General features: G+C 40.8%; 1 protein-coding gene across 1 annotated transcript in view; it reads right to left on the reverse strand.

Annotated features, from left to right (window-relative positions):
* MLLT3 (MLLT3 super elongation complex subunit) overlaps positions 1 to 14434 on the reverse strand; it is a 275848-nt gene extending 261414 nt beyond the window's left edge. The window contains exons 1-2 of the mRNA XM_080820717.1: positions 14146 to 14434; positions 12566 to 12746 (exon numbers count right to left, since the gene is read on the reverse strand). Coding sequence (XP_080676843.1) covers positions 12566 to 12746; positions 14146 to 14157 — 193 coding nt within the window. The 5' untranslated portion in view covers positions 14158 to 14434. The remainder of the gene's footprint in view (positions 1 to 12565; positions 12747 to 14145) is intronic.
* Between the last annotated feature and the right edge of the window lie 5539 nt (positions 14435 to 19973).

The following is a 19973-nucleotide window of genomic DNA, read 5'->3' on the forward strand; positions in this document are numbered from 1 at the left end:
ATAAATCCGATTAATCTGATTCATTTTACAACTTCAACACAGCAACCTTGTTAAGAAAGGTAAGAATATGATTTATACGTTTTTCTTTAAAGTTTACAATCAACTTTTGAAACATCTGTGCATATATTATAGTGCTATTAAAGGAAACACTCAAAATGACAAGGTGACTAAAATTCCAAATAACAAAATATGAAAGTGTTCCTTGGGAAAGACATTTTTATATTCTAAATGAGATTAAACTTTAAAACATTAAAAGCTTATTGTAAACATGTCCATATGTACATTTAAGTATCTAGTTTTACCTTCACATAAGTTAATTATGCCTTATTCAAGAAAGCTCAAAAAATCCAGTAAATGTTATAAGCATTTCCTGAAATCTTTCTATTTGCTGGATGGGGGTGCTGAATTTTGGAATAAAGCCAATTTAATATTTTTTTTTAAATTCCTGATATCCCATCTCCTAGAGAGAACTTCTATTAACATTTTGCTAAGCATGTTCTTTCCATCTTTTCACTGATGTATTTTTATCTCTCACACAATTCTCAAAATGTGAGTAATGAACAATTCTGGCCATCCTCATACAAAGATAATGGCCAGAATCAAGTACTAAAATCAATGATAAAAATAAACCATTTAAAAAAAAGCCTCTATAGAAAGTTACTATGTCAAGTAACACTAACTTCAAGCTACTAAGTAGCCTTTAAACATAATTCTCATTTATTTGCTGCTCTCTTTAAATTGTCTGCATTTCTGTATTTTTGTACATTTGTGTAATTAAATCCTTGGTTCTAGCATCATTCACAATTCCCTTTAACTAGCTGGAATGATAACTAGAATTTTTTTTTTACATTAGCAGCAAGTCACAAGGAAAAAGTGGAAGAGTAACTGCTTTTCAAAACAACTTCAATTAAGCATCTGAATTATTAAATAGAAAAACCCTGAAAGTGTGATGAATGATCAAATATTTGATACACCATACCTTTTTAACCTGTTTACATGATAAGTCAAAGTCCCCAACTATTCTGTTGATAAGAGAAACACAAGTAGTTATCTGAAACATGATGCTTCAGAAAAACACAAGGACAAAATTTCAAGGTCTGGCCTACATTATATGAAACAGAAAAAAAAAATTCAGTTAATTTTCATGAAAAATTCAATGGTCTAATGACCTGGTCAAGAGCCATATTTGAAGCAGAAGTTTCAAATAAACATAGGGTATCCTGAGTTCTTGGAATGTTCCAACCTACAAGTAGTGTTGATGGCTGGCATAAATGGCACGGAGATTATGAGAAAGTAACTTTTCATAACAAAAATGTAATCACCTATCTGGTTAATTACCCTACTTCCCTGCTATGGTAGATGAGTCTTTTCACCCAGCTCACTGTTCACTCACCATTAAAAAAAGATAAAATTCCAATATACTGAAGTTCATATCAATATTTTCAAAAAAAAATTATTCTCCAAACTACCACATTATGAAACGTAAGAAATTAAATACAGTAACACATGTCTATCCACAACATGATAAACAATACACAGTTGGTCTAATAAATGGTAGTTACTTCATTAGGAAAACACTAGACCAAGGAAGGATATGCTCAGAACTTACCCTTAAAAGAAAAAAAAAAAAAAAAAAAACTAAGGAAAAATAATATTTCAGAGCTCAAAAAGCCCACAGAGCTTATTCAGTCCAAACATATCCCTTCTGCCTCCCAGGACAGGGCCTTTTCTACTGCATTGCTAAATCTGGCTCTACAAGTTTCTGGAATACATCTGACTCCTTTTTTTTTTTTTTTTTTTAAGATTTTATTTAGTTATTTGACAGAGAGAGAGAGATCACAAGTAGACAGAGAGGCAGGCAGAGAGAGGGGGGAAAGCAGGCCCCCCACAGAGCAGAGAGCCCAATGTGAGACGTGAGGCTAGATCCTAGGACCCCAAGACCAGGACCGGAGCTGAAGGCAGAGGCCCAACCCACTGAGCCACCCAGGCGCCCCGACCTGACTGCTGTTTTTACAGCTAAAAGGCTAGTTGTATTTCATGGATTAAGTAGTTTTTAAAAAAAAGTGACAGACCTGGCCAAGTCTCTCAAATTTGTGGCTAGCTTTTTAAAAAGCACCAAAGTAGGTGAAAAAAAGATGAAAGAAGAAAAGACAGAAAAGGAGAAACATTCATTTTTGCCTATAACATAGGCTAAAACTCCTTCTAGAAAATGTGATCCTCAGCCCACACAATGCTTCCTGCTAAATTCAGGTGGTGGTTCTGTTTACACAAAGTCAATTATTAGAGGTACAGAAGAAATCAGTTTCTGAACATGGAGGGATAATTTACCACTTAAGGGAGTAGAGGCTGAAGTCAGGATTCTGAAACTCTTACCGACTAGCAATACCTATCTGCCTTTATGTTATACTGCTGCCAGAAACTTCCAACATCCAGACTACACTGATGGAAGGTATGAGTACTATCCGCAGTGATAATACAGGTCCCATCTCATTGGATGAGTAACTAACCCATTAGTTAGGAGAAACAACAGACAGACATACAAGGAGAGGCCAGTGCAGGACTGATGGAGCGTAGAACACGTGCTCCTGCTCAGTGTTCATGTGATGAGGAAGAAGCCTCCCACTGCTCCTTACTATCTCTGCACACAGGTAGGAAAAGTCCTACAACAAGCATCTTTGATAAGGCACTCTGGAGTTACATCAACATTTTGAATAAACTATCCCACTAAAAGCAACCAAATCCCAACAGCCTAAACTCTTGTTTTTCAAAAAGTCACTACAAAACAACTGCTTGTAAAACAGAACAGGGAAGGAAATTAAACTAGAGAAAAAGTTTGTAAAATAAAAAAAGACTTCTTCAATACAAAGAAAGCTTTCATTATGTAGCAACTCATGTTAATGAAGTATTTGGGGTAAAAGGTATGGGTATAACACAAAGGCCAATGAACCTTGTAACAAAATGTTACAAATCTGTATCAAAATAAATAGGTACAGAGAATAATCTGATAGTAAACTCTCCCAGCACCACTCTGGGGGAGGGAGTAGATGTGCGGGCATAAAACCTATCTTCAAAGATTAAAGGCATCATGCAGACTAAATTTATATTCAGATACATTAAGAGGCAAGCAACTCTCCCTACTGTGTAGGTCACTGTTGTTATTAATATTTTAAGAAATTGTTAATGTATATTTTGCTTTTTAAAATCAATACATACATACAGGATTTGGCCTGGTATTGATGGGAAAATAACTAACTAATGATTTCTGCTGAAAACAAAGAAAAAAATTTACTTTTGGCAAAATTAAATATTTTAAAATTTATTTGGCTCAGAGAATATCAATCTTCTGACATGGATAATAACTCTAATTAAATTCAACTGATCATCTTTATAATCACTTATGAACATTATTTTAAATAAATGGACCTCACAATTAAGTTCAAGATAAGCCATAATTTTCTTTAAAAAACAAAAAAAGATGATGCACCGATTTTATCCAAAAAGTTAATTGTTAACTACTACATACCAACTAAATCACACCCAAATACTAGCCTTATTTGTTTAGAAATTCAATGATAATAGCCTTCTTCAGGCCTTAACCACTGCAAACTTACCACACTTAGAAGGATTACATCACACATCACTTCTTAAAAAACTATGTTCTGAATCATTTATGGAATTGCAATCCCACCACGGTGGGAAGGCAAAATATCAGGGGATACCTACCATTCAGTAACAAATTTTCCTAATGATTTAATCTCAAAGGAGAACCTTAAATTAATCCACCCAATAAATTTGATTTTGCCTGAAAATAGCTGTAGAACTTTTCCCTCTTAAACAGTATCTACCATGGTTACCACCACTTAATTAAATCCTAGATCATGTCTACAAAAGCAGGTATTGCTGAACATTTGTCTGCTAATATAAGCGAACAATTATTCAACATTTTAAAAGTAAACATTTACCACCATTTATTACCAGCTCTCTTTTTGCACCAGCACACCTGTGACTCATTGTGTCTACATACAAAATCACTTCACATTTCTAGGCCTCCAATTAAAAATAAAAAGAGAGGATAAACAAGTATGCAAAAATCTCAAATGTCTTTTCCAGCTCTACAAGATACAAGCACGTTGAAGGCAGGAACCGCCTGTTTCTCATACTTCTCAGCAGTCCTTTTCCTGTATCCTGCATGTATAAAGTATATTACCAAGTCCACAAATTATATTCTTAAACAAAACCCCAAAACCACACAGGAAAACAAAACAAAATAGATCAATTTGGCAAAATTAAAAACTTGTGTATGACAAAGAGATACCATACATTAGGCTACAAGAAAAAGAAACAAAAATGAGGCAAGATATTTTCAATGCAAACAACAAAGGATTAACATCCTAAGATAAGAAAAAGACAAAGATCCCAAGTTTCTCTTTTAAAAAAGACAAAGGACATTTTTAAAAGTCAGTAAAGAGGAAATCCAAATGGTCAGTAAACATACAGAAAATGCTTAACCCCACTAGAAACCAGAGAAATGCAGACGAAAACAAAAGATACCATATTTCAACTAAGTATAAAAGTAAGAAATCTGAAAATATCCAACATTGGCCAAGCTGTACAGAAAATGGTCCTTATTCCCTGACAGAGTATAAACCGTCACGACTACTTTGTAGAGCAATCTGACAATGTCTAATACAAATGAAAACGCACACGCAACTCAAATTCCAGGCCTATATCCAAAATCTTGTTCATCTGTACAAGGTAACACATTCAAAGATGCTCACTGCACAGAGCAGACAATGACCTATATATTCTTTAATAGGGGAACAGAAAAGTAAGCATAGAACCTCTTCCTACCATGAAATAGTGAACAGAAGAAATTAAAGGAAATGAATTGGCTCTCTACAGATGAAATGTGTGTGAAAAGGTTCAAATACGTGGGGGGGTGTGGTGAACTGCAAGCTACAAAATTATTTACTCATGAAAATGTTCTGGAATTAAAGGGTGGCAATTATCCCACAACCGTGTGAATATACTAAAAGCCACTGAATGCTACACTTTAAAGGGGTGAATTTTACAGTATGCAAATTACATCTCAATTTAAAAAAAGGACTCATCCAGTATGATACTCTTTATGGAGATTTTATAACATAATATACTATTACTTGCAGCAGTATAAATGTGCAAATGTACATAAACAGAATGAAAGAAAGTCTGAAGAGTTGAAACAAAGGATGGGGAAACATCTAAAAACTTTAGCTGCTTAGCTGTAATATCTAATTCTCTAAAATCAAAACAAAGATTCAAATATGATAAAATGTAAACATTTATCCAGCCTTGGTAGTGGGGATGTGAATGTTTGTTCTATCATTCTTTCCTTTGTATTTTCATGGGGTTTTTTTGTTTTGTTTTTTTTTAAGAAATAGAACAATGGCACAAAATAGGCATATCATAAACAACAAATAGTAAATATATAGACACGTAAAGACATGCAGCGCTGTTAATCAAATAAATGCAAATAAAAATGAAGTTCTGCTTCATCCAGCAAATTGATGAAGAGTTACCAAAACAACAACAACAACGAAAAAAAACCAACAACAACAAACTGTTAATTCCCAGTATTGGCAACCACATAGGGAAAAGGGAATTCATCCGACCCCTGGGGAAACATAAACCAATCTTTTTGGAGGAAAATTTGGTAATGCGCCTATCAAAATTTAAAATCTATACACCTTGTCTCAACTACCTCCCTTCTGGTAAGTTTAACACAAGGAAATTACAGGAAAAACCGTAAAAATGAATGTCTCAGATGTTCATCATAGCATTAATCATAACAAATTAAAACTAAGAGCAATCTAAATGTCCATATGAAGTTGTAATAAATGTACATTTGATGTAATACCATAAAATCCAGCTCTAAAAAGATGCTATTTCACCATATACCAGGAGGGTAGAAATGTTCACTTATGCTATAGCCCCAGCTCCTGGAACTGTTCTAGCCACACAGGACCTCAAAAAATTACCTGTTGAATGAATTCAGGTAATTTATAGTTAACGTGTATGTGTGTGTTTGTATATATAGATACAGATAGCTACTAAAATATTAACTATGGTTTTCTATAAAGAATTCTCAGGTAACCCTTTTCTTCATATTTCTATAGTTTGATTTTTCACAATGAACACACACCTATAAATTAATAAAATAACATCACTTTCAACTGCATGTAAAAAATACATGGGTTCCTCATAAAAGCTGGATTGTACACTGTCGAAGTTCTATATCTGTAAGTTTAAAAATACTAATGAGATACCTGTAATACCAATGGACTCTTTATCCAGACAAATTATATTCTCAGAAATGAATATAGCACTATAAACAACAATGTGGAGAACCACAAAATACAAAAGAATAAAAGATTAAAGCATGAAAATGTATGTTACAAGGAAGAGAATGAACTACAGAGACTCTGGCCACACACACAAAGCGAAATGTTTCAAAAGAATATTAATATGTATCACTGAGACAAGAGAATTTCTCTTTCTACATGGTAGCTTCTTGTTTGAGGAATGAAACATAGAATCAAGCAAGTATAAAAGCCAAGAAAAAAATTATAGAATTCTGTATTACTTCCAACCAGACTGCGCAACCGGACTGCGAGAAACCCTGAGATCAGGGATCCAAATTATTTGAAAATCTCTCCAATAAATATTAGAGACTAAAGTTCAGTAATACACTAAGTCCTTGCTTAATCATGTAATTGGGACAATTGTGTTTCATATCTCCTCCCCTCCCACCTATCTAAGCTTTCCAAGTTACCTTCTGAAGATTTAAGTCACTAAGTTTAAGAGAAAAAAAAAAGAAAAGAAAGAAAAAAAAATTTCTGCATCTTAGAACTGTAAAAGCTGTGTTAAGTAGCAGGGGGTTATCTGTAACAGTTGACCAGAAAAACAACTAAAGGGCTAAAGTTGGCCCATGGAAGACCACTGGAAGGAAACTTGAAAAAAAAACAAGAGAAAGAACAAAGAATCTTTAAGGTAAAATTATGAAACCGATTGATACCCCTGCCTGTCTACCTCACAGAGGGAGCCCTACAGAGGGTCACTTAAAATAACAGATGTAAAAGGCTTCTGCTTATACAAATAATATGCCATAAACTGGACAAGGATATTAACTATAAAATATATCCACCAAAACCCAAGTTTGGATTTTCCTTTTCTGAAAAAAAAATTGTTAGATAATTGTTGTAATGGAATTTAGCCATGTCAAATACCTTGGAAGACTTATCTTTACTCTTTCCATTAAATGTTTTTATTAGCAATGATAATAATGGCTTTAAAAACTCAGTTTCCACATATTAATAAGGCAGTTGATCTGTGCCAGGTTCTGTGTTGAATATTTTATACCAGAGGTTCTCTGAGTGTATTGAGGGACCGCAGGATCCCCAAAACCTTTTCAGGGATTACCTATTTTTTCAACAACTCTAAGACATTATTTGCCTCCTTCACTGCTTCTCTCACAAGAGTACTGTGGAGGTTTCCAGAGGCTACCTGATGTGTGATAATGCAACAGACTGAATGTGGAAGCACGTAAGCTGATCTAATTATTCCAAAACATCCAAAAGATCTGTACACACAAAAAATAATACCACATTTCTCACTCTTTTTTCTTGAAAATACTCATGTTCCATTAAGATACTTTTCACATGCTACCTTTAATGGATTAATTATTGTTATCTTTAAACAAATTAATAAATAACTTTTTAAATGTCTCAGGTTTCATTTCTAATACTGTATATATCGGTAGATATAACTTACATAGGAAAAGCTCTTTGGAGTCTATTTTTAAGAGTGTAAAGCAGTCTTAAGACAAATAAGTTTGAGAACAGCTGATTCATATTTAATCCTCAATTTATGAGGTAATGGTTCTATTCTTTCATCATTCCAGGAACATAGATGAGAACCCAAGTGAGAAAACAGAGAGAGAAATGACTTGCTCAAGATCACAGAAGGAGTTGGGGAGGCACCTGGGTGGCTCAGTTGGTTAAGCATCTGCCTTCAGCTCAGGTCATGACCTCAGGGTTCTGGGATGGAGCCCCACGTTGGGGCTCCCTGATCAGTGGGGAGTCTGCTCCTCCCTCACCCTCCTCCTGCTTCTGCTCTCTTTCTCATTCTTTCTCTCAAATAATAAATAAAATCTTAAGGGGGGGGGAAATAAAAAAAATCACACTAGGAGTCTCTTAAGCCAGCATTTGAATATAAGTCTGTAATTCCTAACCCTAACTTCTCACCACTGAGCAACAATATCTACCCAAGATAGTTCTATGTTGTATCTTTACTCTTTGTCTTTTAGTCTTAAAGAGTAATGAATGCTCACTGGAATGTTTTAAATACACAGAATTAACTTTAAGGAGGAAAAAAAAATCAAACACTACAAAAACACCTCCTATCACTGCCAACACCATGAGCACGCATTAGAAGAAACTACTGGTAGGAGCTGGGTTCCCATTCATCCAAAATTCATTTATTTATACACATACACACATGCACTTTTTATTTGTATAAGCATATTTTTTTAAATGGGATCGCACTGATTTAGCGACTTATTTCACTTAGTATCTCTTGCCGATCATCCTGCATCTATGAATAGATTTACCCCCTTTTAACAGACCACCCATTCATTTAACTGTACCCAGCTGGGGGTCCCCTATATGGCTTGCTTCCAAATTTCTGCTGTTTAAAAAAGTCACAAGCAATATGCTGCAACTTTGTGTAGCTGTGAAGCTGGATCTGCTGGAAAATCCCTGGAAGTAAAACTGCTGGGTCAAAGGGTGTGAACATTTAAAATCTTAATAGATGTTGCCAAATGCCCTCCAAAATGTCCGTGCCCAATTTACATTCCCACTAAAAGCACAGGAGATTTCCTTCAATAATTCAGCTTTTAAGTGCCTCGGAAAATTATGCTGTATGTTGCTTCAAAATGCCAAGTAGTAGAACTGCTCTCAATGGTCATCTGAATTCCATACAGAACTCTACACAAATCTTCTAACACTCGATGAATGTATCAGAATAGTTATCCATCTTTACTTTTTTCTGAAACCTTCTAAACACTTCAGAAGAGAAAACACACCAGGTGTGTGCAGTATCTGCAACTAGTTGGTCTCAAATTTTAGGAACCCTGATAAAAAGTTACCCAAATTATTTCAGAAGACTCCTTAACACAAATCAGAACTACTCAGTAATGCTGGGCTCAACCATTTAAATCAAAGGAAAGTTCTAAGTGTGGATTTATTATGCTTTATCTGCCCACTCAAAGGACTAGTGCTAGAAATAAAAAGCTATCAAATCATACCAGTGGCCAAATTAGCTGACATAAAATAATAAGCAACAGATTTCATATCATAAATGTCAATGGAACAGACTGCAAGAGTTAAGAATGGCTATAATTGGAAAGAAAGTTCACTCAAATTCACATCATACTGAAGATGAAAATATTAATATTTTAAATGAAATGTTTTGAATGTGACCATTCATTTCAGTCATATCAGACTATTATAAATCTTTGGTACTAATAAATAAGATACGGTCTTTTTTTGCAAGTAGATAGTTTTAAAATGCATTATACTCTGACCTGCCTATTCTGTACCAGCTAATGGATATTCCAGGCTTCACTATTTCATCAAAATCTCTCTCCTAGTACTCTGTGCTACTAATTTTAAGTTGAAAGTCTCCAGCCCATCTTCAGGACAGAGTAAACCTTCATTAATTCAAGTCCAATTAGCTCAATTCTGAAATGGTACATGTAATTCTCATTAGGCAACAAGTTGAAAATACTGTGATTTCTTCCTCTGTAAGTTCTCATAATATTACTGCGAAATAAAGGAAATCAACCTGAAAATCAGTTTGCTTTTCCAAACCAAAGATTCGTAAAACTAAGGACTCAGCCATCTTCCTGGTTGAGCAGTTCATCCTCAGTGCGAAGGTCCACTTCTGTTTATCAGTTACTGTATACAGTGAAAGTGATTTAACCTGTCATTATCAATAGCCACTTACAGCTTGGCATATATGAATTTCTTTTAAATATCCTGTAACTAAGATTTTTCACAAAGCCCTCCTTGCAGTTTCTCCCCATTTCCAATTTCTCACTTACAGATCTATAAAATGGCAAATATAACACCTTAAAATGTATGGAAGTAGACGCTACAATGCTTGGCATCCTTATTCTCTGTTTATTCTTACCACTTTCAAAGACGTTATAAGCCCAAAGTAAGTCCCAGGATTAAGTGGCATGTTTGGTGTTACTTGAAATTTACAACTAACTATTCCCAATGAACAGAGAAACCTTCTCTTGCAATCTGAATCATGTGTAATTACAGTATGACAAGGTCTCTCCTGGGCTATGTAAGCTGGCATTTTTCCCAGGACTTGTCACATCATGGGAAGCACACATACAAATAAAAATCCAAAAATAAACATTTTAAAACAATGGCTTATAGACTACATAAAGAAACTCCATAGTTGAAAATAAAAAATCGAAGAGCCCATTCAGCAAGCAGGCATCTCTCACTAGAGATGGCTAAGACATCAGTGTTATCAAGCAGCTTACCACGCCTAGCAACAACTCCCAGGTGTGGGCTCTGCAGGCCAGCACCCTCCCATTCCCTTGGGCTGGACAGAAAATCATTAAGTAGGGGACAAGCAGGGGAACATCGCCACAGACACACTGAAGCACAGAAACAGTGCTGAAATCTGGGGAAGTTGGTCATCTTTCATTTCATAATGCCAATTGCTTGATTGTTAAGGAGCCTAAACAAAGTTATCTTAAGAGCTACATCTTCTGCCAACTGTCTTCATTTTCCTAATACAACAAATACTGCTTTTTGTTGTTGTTCAATGTATTTCATTTCGAAGTGAGTAGCAGCCAAGTGGTCCTAACAGTGGATACCAAGGATCTTAGAAGGTGGTTTCTTTTGTTTAAACTCCTCTGCAGTGGCTCTATAGATACATGGAAAAGGGAGAGGGAGAAGCAAGCATCACACCCAACCTCACACAGTGACAGAAAACTTGACAATACTCATTCTAATTGCAATGCTGAGGAAATACGAAGTAAAAGCTCTCTGGCTATATTTTGATCTAAAATGCTAACAAAATCGAAACGCGATTTCCTGGAGGCCATGCATATTGCTACCCCTCTATTAGAGGCTGGATTCATTTATTAACCATCCAGCAAAGCCCATCAAATTCAACTGTTCAAGTTTTCATGAGGAGCTCTAAAACAAACCACTAAAGGCAAAATATACAATCCTACAACCCATCACATGAGCTCTGGAAACAAAAATAAGCATCAGCACAAACCTCTGCCACCTCCGAGGCACACAGCATTTCGCCTTTCTTTATTCAGCTCCTCAATGCTCAATAATTTCCAGTAGCTCTAAGCAGAATGGATTTATTATGATGTTACTCTAAGAAACTGCAGGAGTTCTAGATGCCAATAAAGATTACGGATCAAATGGAAGATAACTACTAACCATTGTGTCGAGTTAGATAAATAAACCTGCTCACAAACAAAGCACCTTATTGTATTTGTACTGTTACCTCCACTAATCCAACTAAAACAACCAGACACTAGCTTTCCGGAGGCTGAAGAGAACAGAAATCAGATTTCTTAAACCCTCTTTAATTTTCCTCCAAAATAACACTCCGTTTCTTTTATTTCAAAACCGTCCTGCGCTTTATGGGAAATGTTTGGAAGCGGAGGGGCTGAGCTGGATGATGCAAACTAGAGACCCAGGCTAACAACCAAGGTGGGGAAGGACTGAAACAGAAGGCAAGACCACATCGTTCCTCGGAAACTTAGCTTCAACCTTTGCAGGGACCCTCTTTCCTCGAAGATCCCACGGGTAAGAGACTTTGGAACGCTGCTCAAAAATCAAAGGGGCAATCAAGTGCTATGGGGGGGGGCGCTAGGGACGAGTAAGCCCCCCCACCCCCGACTAAACAGAAAATGCTGACGGCGCCGGGTAGGGGTGGCTAACCCAATGAAAGGAAAATCTGACAACCAGCACCCAGTGCCGAATACACAGGGAGGAAGACCGAGAATACCCTAAAGAGAGGCGACTTCTCGAGACGGAACAATAACTACACCCCATGCATTCCTTGCTAATAACGCAGGTAAATCTCAATTTCTCCGGGGGTGGGGGGAGGCGCAAGCTGTTTATTCCCTCCAGCCCCCCCCCCTCCCCCGACACTTCCAAACCCAACAACTAATTGCACCTTCCCCACAGAACCCGCGGCTAACCCCAGAGGACCGGTGAGGGCTGGCTTGGGATGAATAAACACTCGACACCTGACGGTCCTTTCTCGGCGGTGACTTTCCCGAAGCCGAAGTGGCGCGCGCGCGGGCGGGAGCCCGGACCTGGCCAGCGCGGCGCCGCGCACCCTGGTCCCGAGGCGACGCCGGCGAGCGCGACGCGGGGGGCGGGGAGTGGGGCAGGGGGACCGCCCGGGCCAAGCGATTGTTTCCTCAGCGAGCAAAGACATTTTTTATCAAGCTCCTTTTGTATTCGAGCCCTACCTCTTTTTGGCCTAGGAAAGCTTTCGTGCAAGTGGAAGACGACTTTCTCCACAAAGTGCTGTATGTTACTGTGCTCCGGGCCGCGCACGAACACCATCCAGTCGTGGGTGAAGCCCTCCACGGTGGGTTTTTTCCTCACCTGGGCGCGGTGCCCCAGCTCCAGCTTCACCTGCACGGCACACTGCGGGCAGGGGGAGGAGAGACAGTCGTGAACAACAGGAAGGCGACCGTTCGACACTGAACATTGCGCCTGACATTTTTTTTCCTCCTTCTTGAAACGCACATAAAAGGAAACGGCGGTGCCCTCTGCATCCACGTTTCACGCGCGTGGGCGCGCACACCCCACACCCCCAAATACACCCCACTCGGCCCGCCCGGCTCCCGGCGCCCGGGGCCCCGCATCCACACCCGCAGGGATTGTAACGGAATGTTGCCCCCAGTCGCGAAGGGGGTCCGGGGGTCGGGGGTGGGGGTGGAAGAGGGAAAGCACACTCAGCCCCTACAAGCACGACAACAAATGCATCGGAAACAAATTAGAAGACAATTAGGAGGCGATGCCAGGGCGGTTTCCCGGTGTGGGAAGGGAGGTAGCCGGGACCCCGAGGTGGGGGGATTCTGGTGAGCCCCCTCCCTGAAAGTACCGCGGCGACAGGCACACGCCGAGGAAGTCTTTGTGTACGTGTGTGTGTGTGCGTGCGTGTGGAGCGCTGTGCCAGGCGGAATGGAAACTACAGGCAGCCTCTGCTGATGGGTACAAACTCCCGTGCTCTTAGCACTGGTTTCGTGCACAACAAAAATGAGACGTCGTCACACACACACACACGCCCGCAGCAAAACACGCCGAGGCATCCATAACTTAAGGCACCCCGCACCCCCCGGCGAAAACCCCCACGCGATCGGCGAGGCCAGCCTCACAGAAACCCCCCGAAACACACTTCCAAGAGCCAAAGTGGCCCCAAAGTAGCTCCCACCTCCCCCCAAAAATAAAATTCAGAAAGGCAGGGCGGCGGGCGGACAGCAGCCGAGGCTCGACTGCGCACAGCCCAGCGCGGGGGCAAAGTTGCGTGCGGCCCCGCCGCTGTCAGCCCGCACACTCCGGCTCACACACGCGCGCCGCGGAGAACGCACCATCGTAGCGGCCGCCGAGGCTGCTCGCCGCGTCCCCGGACTGTGCCCGCGGCTCCCGGCGGCGGCGGCGGCTGAAATATGGCTGAGTTATTATTCGCCTCCTTCCACCGTGTGAGTGTGTGAGTGCGCGCGTGTGAGCGAGAGTGCGCTTCTTGCGATTGCAAAGAGAGGCGAGGAGAGAGGGAGGCGCGGGGGGGGGGGGGGTGGAGGGGCGAGTGTGTGTGTGTGTGTGTGTGTGTGTGTGCGCGCGCGCCGGGGGGGGGGGGTGGAGGGAGGGAGGGGAGCGGAGGCTGAGGGAGAGGCAGCAGCTCCCTGCAAGCCGTACCAACCTTTCTCTAATTGGAACCGCGGAGCGCTGGCGCTGTCTGGGCTGCGGCGGCGGCGGCGGCGCTGGGCGAGGGAGGAAAGGCGGGGAGGGGGGATCTTTTATTATTATTTTTGCATGTACTTACCGAGCTAGCCATGCCTGGGGGCCCGGAGGTTTGCTGGGGTGTTGTGTGGTACCCCCCTCCCCCGCCCCCCTCAGCTGTAATTCATGAAGAGGCTGCTATGAATGAGAGCGCGCCCGGGAGCGGAGGGTAGATGGCGGACATTCTCTGCCTTTTTCCCCCCGCGTTCGCTTGCTCGCTCGCTCGCTCGCTTATTAAACTCAGCCCCAAAAGCAAAAGCAGCAGCAGCAGCAGCAGCAGCTCCAGGGCCAGAGGATGAGATTCCGGAGCATGCGCCGTGGCGCCTGACACCGGGGCTCCGAGCCTTACGGGGCGGAGGGAGGGCGCGCGGGCGGGGCGGAGCGCGCGGGGAGGCCGAGCGAGCGAGCCAGGGGGAGCTCGAAGGAGCCAATCACCGGCCACCTCCCGAAACCCCGGCGGCCCGCACCGCCACACTGGAACGCCCTGCTTAAAGTAACAGGTTCCTACTGGGGAGGGGGGAGGTGGAGCAGAGGGCGGAGAAGGGGCGCTAGAGTGGGGAGAGCGGCCAGCTGGGGAGCCATCCCAGCCCCTATGTAAACTCCTCTCGCCCTACAATAAAAAACGGATTAAAACTGCTGGAATGTAGCCACTGCCTAGAGCCCCCAGCAGCCGGAGAAGGGGTGTTAAATCAAGTCTTCGGCGTTAGCATGCTGGGGGGGGGGGGGGGAGGCGAGGAGGGGAAGGAGGGGGCTTTCTTTTACTTTCCACCGCGTCTTTTTGTGGTTTTGTGCTGAAAAGGCAAGAACTCAAGCCCAAACAAACTTATTTAAGGACTGAGCGAGAGCAATGCCAGTCTACAAACAAGCATCAAAAAGCAATCGCTGAGACTGTTATAACCCGCAACAATCCTCCGGCCCCCTTCCCCACGTACTCCCAGGCACCCGCCCACCGGCTCCACTCCCCGCCCTTCTGCCACCGCCACAGAAAATTCAAAAATGAAATGAACAAAAATGCTATTTCCTTCCAAGGGAACTCCTCCCGCTCGGTAATCCCCGGCTGGGAGGCATCACAAAGCGGTGCCCAGGTGAAGCTGAGACACCTGGGAGTACCGGGTGCAGACCCTCAGGGACCAGGCTTAGAGTTGTTTTCTTCGGGAGGTTTCCCCTCCTGACAGCCTGGTGGGTTGCATCAGAACCTGAAGGATTGTCCTCCGAGGACACGCGGGGCAACTGGGAGTCTTAAAATAGCAGATAAAGTTAATACTGGCTGTAATGTGCATAAATTGGATTATAATCTTTAGGCGTATTGGTGACAGCCAGCGTAATCCAACTCTGGGTATTAATCCGGTTATGCTCCCAGGTGACAAACGGTCGCGAGAGTGTTCCCAGAGTCGCGCTCCTGCAAACGTTCCCACTCGGGTATTGGGGCTCAGTGGCCGAGGATTCAGCAGCGCAGTCACGCGTGGGGTGGGGGGAGGAGTACTGACTAGCTTCCTTCAGCGACGCCGACAACCTTCACAAAGGAAACGGATAAGATCTAGACAATTGATTTGAAAGTGAAAGATGGGTGTAACTCCGGTTGGTTAAAGAAAGATCCTTGCATCTTCCTAGCCCTTATTCCTCTTTTGCCCGCCTTTGTTTTCTTTCCTCCCCTTCCCTCGCCTCCCATCTTTTTTCTGAATTTTCCTTTGGCTTCATTCTCTTCTCCCTGCCTTCCTGTCTTTATTTGCCTCTTTTCCTCTTTCTGGCTCAACTTTCTGGTTTTCTTCTTAAAACCACGAAAGCAAGTTGTCTCAGCCCTTGGATTAATTAAAGAGAGCAGTAGAGGGGGAAGGAGGTTACCTGCCGCATCTGGAGTCCTCCTTGCTAGTTTTCAGTTCTCCCAGCTGCTCACAGAAAGAGAACCCAAATCAGATCCAAGCACTTCGGGCCAACTTTAATTTCCAATCCATTACTCTAAATCCAGTGGTTTGAACTACTAAAATTGACACTCTGACCTCTCCCCAGTTACAAGCTAGAAAACTTCTTTGGCTTGAAGGGAGAAACATTTTAATCCAAATCCAAGGGCTATTTCTCGACTGACCCACATGTACACAGATGCATATTATCTTGCATATCTGTACAAGTAGGTGTGTGTGTGTGTATCAGAACTAAGTTTACATAGACTTAGACAAGCTGTGTGTTAGGATCCACGTGAAGGGTGGACCTTCTTGCTATGCATTATTCACTTTTTGATGAGATCATTAGAAATCCTTCAGAATAATAAGATCGGGAACCGATGATTATCTGGATGTGCCATTACGATAAAGCCATTTCCTACAAGGCAGCTACCACTGGGCAGTGAGTGTAGTTCAACACACAGGTGAAAAACAACAATCTGATTATAAGTTTGAGGTGACTTTAGAGTTTGGCTAACTTCTTCCAATGCCAGCTGGACTTTCTTGTGATTCTCTCTGAAACTTGTCCCCGCGCTGAGGGACTGGTATATCTTTTTTGAATTGTGTGCTTGTTGGATTAAAATTTATTCCAGAAGCACCAATAACCCTTAGAGTCAGAGAGGGTCTTTTCCCATTACCCCCCTCCTCTCTCAAAGACCCCTTTAAAAACCCACCAAAGGGGTAAGTTTCATTCCCTAGGCAATGAAAACATAAATTCGGTCAGTAGATGGCGCATGGAGCCCTTCCACCAACGTCCTTACGTGACCTCTTTACAACAAAAAGACCAGAAGGAGGAGAAAAAGAAAGAAAACACAATCCTGAATACTCCGGATTCAACTTTTGGGCAAAGGAATTTATGCCAGTCTTTCAATGTATCATTCATAATCTGTTCTAACAAGTTGGCTATTAATTAAAAGCTATCAAAACAGGAATAAAAGCAGATTAATTTTGTCCAGCATACCTGGAGATCTTTGCGCTCTCAGTGAGGTAAAAACGTGAAAAAGCTTTTGAATACTTAACAGTGCAATTATAGAAGATATTTTGCAAATCAATTTTAAGATAATCTTCTCCAGTACTAAATATTCCCCCACAAAAAAAAAAAAAAAAATTCTAGTGGAAATGCTTAGGGATAAAAATATCCAAAAAGCAACTACTTTATTGAAATTCATACTTAGTATATAGCACAATATGAAACACTGTGGGGTTAGTTTTTTTTTTTTAAGATTTTATTTATTTATTTGACAGATCACAAGTAGGCAGAGAGGCAGGCAGAGAAGGGAGGAAGCAGGCTCCCTGCTGGGCAGAGAGCCCGATGCAGGGCTTGATCCCAGGACGTTGGGATCATGACCTGAGCCAAAGCGGCTTTAACCCACTGAGCCACCCAGGCGCCCCGACATCATCATTTCAAATGAAATGTGTGAGGAAGAATAAAAAAAGGAAGAGTGTCTGGGACAGATCTTAATTCCTGATCATCAACGTAGCTCTTTAACCATTATTTTGGCTACAGCACTTTTATTTACAATAGTTCAGTTTAGTGTGGAGGTTGAGGCCAGTTTGGATGTTTCCGGCACAAAATAAAGAGGTACTGTAAAGAGTAATTAGGGTGTTAAGGAGCAGTTATTTCTTCTTAATAGGATTTTACCTATTTATTTGTTGTGATAGATTATTCATGCACAAGCTCCAATAATCAAATCAATAAAAATTAACCACTGTTCATCCTTTGCCGTATGGGATTTGGGGGGAAAGGGAAGAAGATATATGGGGGGAAAAAAACAGAATAATGGGACAGACACTAACCAGACATCTGACAAATATTAGACTCAGAATAATTAAGGATTTTTTTAAATAATAGTGTACTTTTTCTGTTTACTTTATTCATGTGTTCATTCACCAAAACCATATTTTGCTCATTCCATGGGCCAGCCAGAGAGTTAGGCTGTAAGAAAATAAGAATGACAGGGTTCCTGTTGTAATAGTTTATGACCCAGAGGAGGAGTTTCACCAAATGCTTTTTTAAAAATTTCTTATTACCTAAATTTGGGATAGAGATCTGTATCACACATAAGCAAGCAGCATACAGATTTGTCATGAACATCCCAAGGACAAGAAAAATAGTAGCACAGGATTGGAAGTCGGGATTCGTTGCCTTCAATTCCACTGGTTAATACTCAGATAAGGTGAGAGGGGCGTTGATATCTTTTTTGCAACAGCCAAGTCCTAATTTCCTTTTCCTTGATCTGAAGTGTTTTCTATGTTCACCTCATTGCAGCTCTTTTAAGAAACAAATTCACAATGAAAGAAAGCTTACTAAGCCTTTTCAAGATCATGAGCATATTTTCTCAGTTGAAACAGTCTCCCTGTTTCTTATGGAAATTTTTGGTTCAAAATGTTACATTTTTAACATTATATTTAATTCATGATTCTAGGATAGTGTATTGGGAACCCCAGAATAGTACAAATCATTACTGCTTTGAAAAAACAATTGCTTTGATATCCATTTAAGCACCTAGTCTAGGACTATTTCCAGTGATAAGAAATATACAAAGCTTTTTTAACCACCAGAGCCTCTTCATGTGTAAATTATTCCCTGAGAGTAATTTAAGCAATGCACTTATACATTCAGAAGACAAGAGTGCCTCCACAGCGATAATTTATTAATTTAGTGGGCTGTATTCCTAATTCAAAGTATAGCACCAAGGCCTGAAAATTAATCAAGGATGTTATGTAAGACCAACAATATGAAACAAGATAAATATTGGAGGTCAGTTGATGTAGTGTGATTGAAAATGACTTCCTAATATATACAAGAACCCCAGTGGAATATTTATAGGTAAAATACAGATTAATTTGAAACTGCTTGCTAGAAAACAATCTATCTAAAAAGTAGATTATTTGAGTATCTCTTCATGTATTTCTGGCATCTCTTCAAAGGCTACCATGTAACTTCCTAACTTTCTTTACATAGTGATTTGACCTCCTTGATTTTCAGTGGAAATTCTGTTTTCATATATGATTTCACTTCTCCCAGTCACATATTATGAATGGAGAGTTAAAATAATCACTTTGTCCAAAAATCATAAGCTATACTTTGTCTTATTTGATAAAAGTGGAAAAATAACATATCAGGGTTATAAATTAATGTAGACGGGTCAAACTTCAATTAAAACCGCAAAAGAGGGGGACTCCCAGGTGGCTCAGTCATTAAGCATCAGCCTTCAGCTCAGGTCTTGATACCAGAGTCCTGGGATCCAGTCCCGCATCAGGCTCCCTGCTCCATGGGGAGCCTGCTTCTCTCTCTGCCTGCCACTCTTCCTGCTTGTGCTCTCTCTCTCTCTCTGACAAATACATAAATTAGATCTTAAAAACAAACAAACAAACAAAAAACTGCAAAAGAGGGCACTTGGGTGGGTCAGTCAGTTGGGCCTCTGACTCTGGCTCAGGTCATGATCTCAGGGGTCCTGGGATGGAGCCCTGCCCCAGGCTCCAGGGCTCCCTGCTCATTGAGGAATCTGCCAGCTTGCCCCTCTGCCCCTCCACCCACTCCTGCTCTTTCTCTCTCTCTCAGATAAATGACTAAAATCTTAAAAAAAGAGAAAAGAACTACAAAGCTGCAAAAGAAATTTAGGAAGAAGAAATTACTCCCTCCCGTGTATTAAACAGTCTGACAGTGGTTTGAAAATAGTACTAAGCCTCTAAGAAGTGAATGATTTACCACCTTCTGGTAGGATCAAGTATCCCAGTTGGGTTAAACTATTTACAGTCAGCTCTGAATAATCCATGATTATATTATCCACTTTGTAGCTAATCTACAATGACACAATTTATGTGTAGGGTTTTTTTATGTTAATTTATATTACAGTCTTTTTTTTAACTGTACAAAATGCACATGACAGTATCTAACTGCCAGTTTCTTTTTTTTTCTTTTTTTTTCCCT

Source organism: Martes martes (assembly GCF_963455335.1).
Source record: "Martes martes genome assembly, chromosome: 12".
Taxonomy (NCBI): Eukaryota; Metazoa; Chordata; class Mammalia; order Carnivora; family Mustelidae; genus Martes; species Martes martes.